Source organism: Coffea eugenioides, unplaced genomic scaffold, assembly GCF_003713205.1.
Source record: "Coffea eugenioides isolate CCC68of unplaced genomic scaffold, Ceug_1.0 ScVebR1_55;HRSCAF=288, whole genome shotgun sequence".
NCBI classification, from domain to species: domain Eukaryota; kingdom Viridiplantae; phylum Streptophyta; class Magnoliopsida; order Gentianales; family Rubiaceae; genus Coffea; species Coffea eugenioides.
Genome location: NW_020864408.1, coordinates 192,442 through 199,997, shown reverse-complemented (window position 1 = coordinate 199,997; position 7,556 = coordinate 192,442). Strand labels below are relative to the sequence as shown.

The window sequence follows — 7,556 nt, the reverse complement described above, 5'->3', positions numbered from 1 at the left end:
TGGATACATTTCTCAGCATACTCAATCTCAATTATTGACTTGGTGGTCCGTACTGTTTGCCAACTCATTTGGAAGCAAAAGGCATTTGGAATCTTGGGTTTTCCAAAAACAAAATTAAAAAAAAGTAATAATATAAATCTTTGACGTCTTCTAGATGGTAATTAATAACTCCAAGTCATTTATCCAAAAAAAAATTCATATATATTATTAATATTTTATTATTTATTAAAAAATATTATTTTATTTATTTTTTAAAAAATAAAATAATTATTTTTATTTTTTTGAATTCGAATAAAAAGCCGAATTTAAGCTTAGTCAAGATTCAACTTAATTAGATCAAAATTCGACGCACTCGTTTGCAATACAGTAGTACTTTGCACTCCAAGTCCCAATTGTTGATTAAAAAATTCTCCAGCACATGGGATGGGCAGTGGGCACATGATTAGGCAAAGGGCGGAACCTACTGTACTTGGGGGTATTATAAAGCAGCAATCCTCCGAGTTGTCGACGCATGGAACAACAATAATTTCTCCTAAAGAAGGACTAGCTTCTTGAGATAAAAAAATTATCTCAAAGAGCGATGGCACAACCACCTCCCAATATCACCAAAAAGTTGGAAGGCAAAGTTGCCATCATAACAGGTGGTGCCCGTGGCATAGGCGAGGCAACTGCTCGACTTTTTGCCAACCATGGTGCCAGAGTTGTGATCGCTGACATCCAAGATGAAGAGGGCCAAACCGTGGCCGAATCAATTGGCTCAGAAACCTGCAGCTATGTCCATTGCGATGTAGCTGATGAAGAGCAGGTCAAGAAACTGGTCGATTCAACCATCCATACCTATGGCCAACTAGATATCATGTTCAGCAACGCAGGAGTATTTAGCAAGTCAAAACAATTGGTGATAGATCTTGACTTTGCAGGACTTGATCGAATCATGGCCATCAACGTACGAGGCACGGCGGCATGTGTAAAACACGCAGCGAAAGCGATGGTGGAAAGGGGAGTAAAGGGTAGCATAGTGTGCACGGCGAGTTTAGCAGCCACCACGGGTGGAGAGAGTTGGACTGATTATTACATGTCAAAACATGCTATTTTGGGGCTGATGAGATGTGCTAGCAAGCAGCTGGGGCCACATGGGATTAGGGTCAACACTGTTTCACCATTTGCTGTTGCTACACCGCTAACGTGCAGCTCGTTTCAGATGGATGCTGAGGAATTTGAGAAGTTTCATCAGCCTCTTTCTTGCTTAAAAGGAACTATATTGAAAGTTAATCATATTGCTGATGCTGCTTTATTCCTTGCCTCTGATGATTCTGCATTTATCACAGGGCATAATCTGGTGGTTGATGGCGGATGTACGGTTTGATTATCGATTATCATCGCAACAGAAGTTCGTACTTTTTTTTTTTTTTTGTTAATTTGTTGCAATGGGTGTTTGAAGGTTTCAAATTATTGCATCCACAGCAGAAGTTAAGAATTTTAAACTAGAATAAATACTTATATCGGACAGAAATATGTGTCTAAGATGCTGTTGTTTTGAATTTGTCGAATTCTGTCAACATAAAATAAGATTACCTATTTAATTTACCTTTTTTTTTGTTTTCTGTTGACATGGTAGAGATCAAGAGTACTTTTTTAGTTTCCTTGTTTTGATAAAGGAAATAATGCTAGATTAAGACTAAAGAAGTCGGAGGATGTTTTCATCTCCATACTGGTTTATTCATGTTTGAATTATTTTTTTTGGTTGATCTTCATTGACTAATTTTATTTTGCAAAATTTAGGTTAAAGGAGGATAAATAAGGCGCAGTGATTAATTTGGTGAGTAGGTGCATATAACTTCTTTCTTTCTCGAGAAGTTTAGGATAATGTAAGGAGATTGTGGATGATGAATTATAGGTTGGAGACAATAACGGACTGGAACGGTTACTGAACTGATGGCTTTCTAGAAACGTTTGATGGCTTTCTAGAAACGTTTACATGTAGGATAGCTCAGATTTTAAGTTTAGAAAAAAACTAGTTTTGTACCCGTTCGTTGAACGGGAATCTTCAAAAAATAATAAATTATTTAGTCAATTTTATAAAAATGTCGATATGAAATACAAACTTAATATATATTTTATTTTAATCTTTCTTAAATATATTACTATATGCGCATTGTAATATAAAGTATTCTTATAATATAAATTTAAACATCTAATTTAGTAAATAATAATTCAAAAATAGAAAAAATAACATTCGACAATACCATAACATTCAAAAACTTGAAAATAAATAAAAAGTGCAATAAATAGTATCAAATAATATTCTACTCTTCAGAAACTTGTTTTTGTTTTTCTTCTGTTTGAATATTCTCCTCGATTTGTTCATGCAAATCAGCATTTATTAATTTTTCATTATCACTGCATGATAGCAAAGCAGGATAACTAAGTATAAAAAAATAAATGATTTATCACGTTCAAGGTTGTGTATAACAATACGTAAAGATTATAATTTAAGAAAGTAAAATAGTATATTAAATCTACCTTCTCGTGCAAATCTTTTTATGAGAATTCCCTTCCTCTGTGATTTTTGTTGAACCCTCTAATGAATGATTCATATGAAGTGTATTGAAATGTTGTTGATTAGAATCATCTGTTATACTAATTGGGATCTGGGAAAAAGATACTTCAGGTTGGTATTGGTTGTGGGTTCCACCAATCTGATAATGATTTATCAAAATTAAAGACAAAAATATTATGTGAGATATAATATATGAAATATAAGATAAATTTATTACTAATTCAATATATATTACTAATCATATGCGTTCATAAAAAAAAACAGAAAATAAAAACAAAAAAAAGGAGTGGAAAAAAAAATTGAAGATCAATATGCATTTTTAAAAAAAAATATGTATTGAAAAAAGATGTACCTGATAATCAAGAGGAGTGAAAACCCAAAATCGATGCTTTAATGTGCCAACCGCTTGCATTGAAAATACCTAACCATGAATTTAATACTTGAAATCAATATATTAGAGGCTATATGTAGTGTAAGCATAAGGAATAAGAATTGATAAGAATATAAGAACATTAAAAGTAGGTTTATCTTGATTTAAGTTGTTTAAAGTACGTAACTTTTGGTAGGAAATAAAAATCCTATAATATTAAAAAATCTTATAGGAAATAAAAGTGTGTTCTCAAGACAAATTTTACTTATCTTGAAAGATTACCTCAACTATATTGAGTCTTTTAAGTGCATGGACTCCTATAGTGTGGGTCCACACATTAAATACTCCCCACCATCTGGGTAGAGATGTATTGTGAATCCTATAACCTAACAATGAGTATAACCTGCATGTTTTGATTAACAACGAATAAGTTTATAAGAATTTACAAATCCGTACTCAAATAGGAATTTATATTTGACCGTACGGGGTCAAATATATATAGTTAATTGGATTCAATTAACTTTTTCTTTTCCATAAATTTCGTGCTATGCACTATGTCTTGATAACGCACTTAATAATAAAATTTATTAAGAATTTTATTTCCAACATCAGATATTGACTTCTATTATTAATGGTTCCTTTTGAAATTAGTTACTTTTCTACTTCTTATAGTGATAACAATTCTTATTTACTTCGGTTTCCTATGCAGTACACAAATTATTGGCATGAATTTTGAGATATATCTAATAGAGATATTTATGTCTCTTTTATTTGTATCGCATTACTTTCCAGTTCCTTTTTGGATAGGAAATAAGAATCATATAATATTAATAATTCTTATAGGAAATAAGAATTGATATATATCTAAACAAAAAAGGAGCATGCCACGTAAGAAACTATTTACTGTCTCGTTAAGCCACGTAGAAAAGAGAAAATATGAAGGGATAAGAATGAAAATATAACTTTATTATATATATATATATATATATGATGTACGGTTGAGATAACATTTTATACATTTTTTCAACATTATTGAAAAATAATATTTTAATTTTGGATTAATCTTTTATACACTAATAATATACATATTATTATCATTAAATATATGACAATTAATAAATTTTTTAATTTAAAATTCACATCTTGCATAATATAATATGTATTTAATAGTGATAGTGTATATATTATTAGTATACATAATATTAATTTTTTTATCAAAATAAGACCAAAAGATAACCTACTTTATGACTAGACTGATTAAATACATGAGTAGACCAAAATTAACTATAACCACCCGTTTGGTTGATAGCAATAATTATCACAATCACAGATCAATGATAATGATAATGAATTTGTGTAGATTTCTTCCGATAAAATCTGACGTTTGATGGTGACCATAATGTCAATGACTTTTTGAATAAAAAAAATTATTATGCTTTTCTTCCACGTGATTGAAGGCGTGGAAATTGGGAAGCCACGTCAGTGGGCTGAAGACAGAGGACGTGCTACGTCCTTTCAATGACCTGACGGCTGACACAGAGCATTAAACAAACTGGTTACCTTCCCACTCAACATACAAAAGGGAAGGAAAACATCTCTTCATCATTTACAACGAAGAGTAAACGAAAGTATGGTTGCATCAGGAAGGGAGTTCGATTCTTGTAGTTAAAATTTTTCGAAAGAGTTCATCGTAATCTATATCTATATGTATTCAGGAAGGGATTTTTAGCAGAAACCCTCTCAATGCCTTCTAAACTTGTCATACTTTTTTCTAGATTTTTGTATTTATTTTAATACATAAAAAAATAGTGGGTTATAACCCACCTTATCACCAATCAATATTCCTACTATCTCACTCCCACTATCTCACTATCACCTTATCACCAATCAATATTCCCACTATCTCACTCCCAGTATCCCACTATCTTAATTCATCCTACAATCACTCCTACAAATTCTCTCCCGTTTCCCACTCCAATTAAGAGTCCACTCCAACTATCTCTTAATGACCCATTTTTTTTTAATTCAAAATTGCGTCTTCACATAACACAGGAAAATACCTGAAAGCTATCCCATCCTGGTACCAGAACTCCGGTGCTCTTCTTAGTACGCATCATACTTCTTTTCTTGAACCTTCGGCAGACGTCACGAAGCCGGCGGTGATTACCTTTCAATAAGTGACCCTGCTCATTTAGCTATTGATTAGTATTATTGTGTTTTTTCACCTTTGCCCCACTTATCTGCTGTCCCAAATTCAAGTTATCCTATTATTTAATATATTAAAATTTTTCACTCAAAATTTGTAAGGAACTCATCTAAAGTTTCCTCACCATGGAATATGCCCGCCTACAAGCATTTCAACAACAACTAGATTTCAAACTCGCAAGATTGCAAAGGAGGAAATATTTGCTTAGAAAACGAAACATATACCGCAACGATTCCACACACCAGTTGGAAAAGTTTCAACAAGTTTGCGCTGACGAAAGAAAAATCTCAAATCAAATCCGAAGAACAAAATCCAGGCTACACTGATTAAAACGTCGTTCGCATCAAATTAAAAATTCCGGTACCGTGTTTTCTTTAAATATTATTCCCCATATTGTAATTCTTTTTATTTTCGATTATTTTCAATAATATAATATGTCTATAATTTTTTTCCAACCCTTTTACTGATCGACTTAATTAACTTATCGAGTTAATTCCCTCACCCTCTCTCTCAGTTTCTTATTTGTTTTGGGTTCTCTATTGATTTTGTAAATGTATTGATTTATTTCTTTTGTGAGCAGTAGTGGAAGATATTATGTGCAGAGACTCCAGCAGAAATCAACCTTCTTGCGGCCGGCTTAATTTTCCAGGTCGGTCCCCTCTGCCTTTTAAGTATGTTGTGCTTTTGCTTTGCTTTTTGTCATGAATGATATTGCATTGATTTTCTGATCATCCATTATTTCTGAAATTTTTTTACAAAATCCTATGAACGGTTGTTTGCTTATTGTTACAATGTAAAGCAAAGATAAAAAGGTATTGCTTACTTATATAATTGCGGATGGTATAGGTTCATGATTGAGGGTTCTACTATTTCTAACATAAATTGTATATTATAAAAATTTATTTGTTTGTATTACTGAAATTTTTTTAATTATTTTTTATTGCACATTTATCACATAAAATAGGTGTTACGATAGTTATTTTCATAATTTTATTCCAAAAATGATCGTGCATGAAATAAAAAAAGATTTTTTGATAATTAAAAATGGTTTATAATTGGAGAAAAACAATTCAGATACTACTAATAACTAAGGCATTATACGCCCATTATTAAAATTGGATTAATTTTTAATTTCGTCAGAAATCCTTTTGGCAAAGTTGCATTCTAGCCTTTATTTTCTTTATCAACAATGACAATTACAACTACATGATTCATCTATCTAGCAATAGCACAATTCAACTCATGGAATAAATAGTTCATTGCTTAAAGTACTTAAACGAAAGGTTAGAGCCAAGTCTTACTTAACACCTGCAAATAATATATTACAATTAGAAAAAAGAAAATGATTTAAGAGGAGCAAAAAACTCACCAAGCCCCTGACATATGTGCAATCGTCAAGGCAATTTTGAGCATTTAAAACTGCATTCCTTAGTTCAGGTAACCACTTCTCTGTAATTGTTTTCATTTGATTACAATGCAATTCTATTAATTTCTATTGATGCTATTTCTATATTAATTATTGTATTTTTTTTGTTAACAGTTCTCATACAATGTATCACTATTTACACATAAAATAAATACATAAACTATTGATTTTTAATTTAATATATATTTTATTTCTTGATCAAAGAAATGAAAAATCTAACTGTCCTCAAGATCGCCGGGCATCCACATCACCAATGATTTTGCGTGATCATGGTAAATATACAACTTCTTATATCGTCATACTCATCTTACATACACACTTTTTGGCTGCACTATCTTGCTAAATCAACTATAGATACAATACAATACAATTGTATTACAATTGTTCGATTACAATACAATTGTATTACATTCTATTGATGCTATTTATAGACAACTTAGCAATTTTATAGATTAGCAATTTATTTTATTTTATAGATTACCAATTACTACATGTACCAAAATATATTTATATAGGGATTACTTCATTAACTATGGGTGCTAATAACAATTCAATTGGTGCGTATTTTTCATTTGATTACAACACAATTGTATTAAATTCTATTGATGCTATTCTATATTAACTATTGTATTTTTTTGTTAACAATTTTCATACAATGTTAAAAAAAATTCACATACAACTGAAAAAGACGGTTCTTAAATGATATATTCATTCTATTATATTTCAAATTATTGTTAACAGATATTATATTTTAATTTTATTGGTAAAATTTTTTTACCTTTATTTGTTCACCATTTTATTTTTTTTCCAATAATGTCAGCACCGTGCATAGTACGGGTATTCCCATTAGTAAATGTGTAATCATAGAGCAGCAGTCAGAAGCTGTAGCTTTAAATGAAGGGGCAACGGTGGGTAGTTTGGTTCAATTTGGGCCTTCTCAATTTCTTCCTTTCTTAATGGATCCAAATATTAGGCCGCCTTCCAAAAAATTTCA

At 31.0% G+C, this 7,556-nt stretch overlaps 1 protein-coding gene across 1 annotated transcript; it reads left to right on the top strand.

The window, feature by feature from the left end:
* Positions 1 to 546: 546 nt before the first annotated feature.
* LOC113758542 ((-)-isopiperitenol/(-)-carveol dehydrogenase, mitochondrial-like) lies at positions 547 to 1,503 on the top strand. The gene has a single exon (XM_027301353.1). It carries the CDS (start codon positions 581 to 583, stop codon positions 1,364 to 1,366), a length of 786 nt encoding a protein of 261 aa, XP_027157154.1. The 5' UTR covers positions 547 to 580; the 3' UTR covers positions 1,367 to 1,503.
* Positions 1,504 to 7,556: the final 6,053 nt, after the last annotated feature.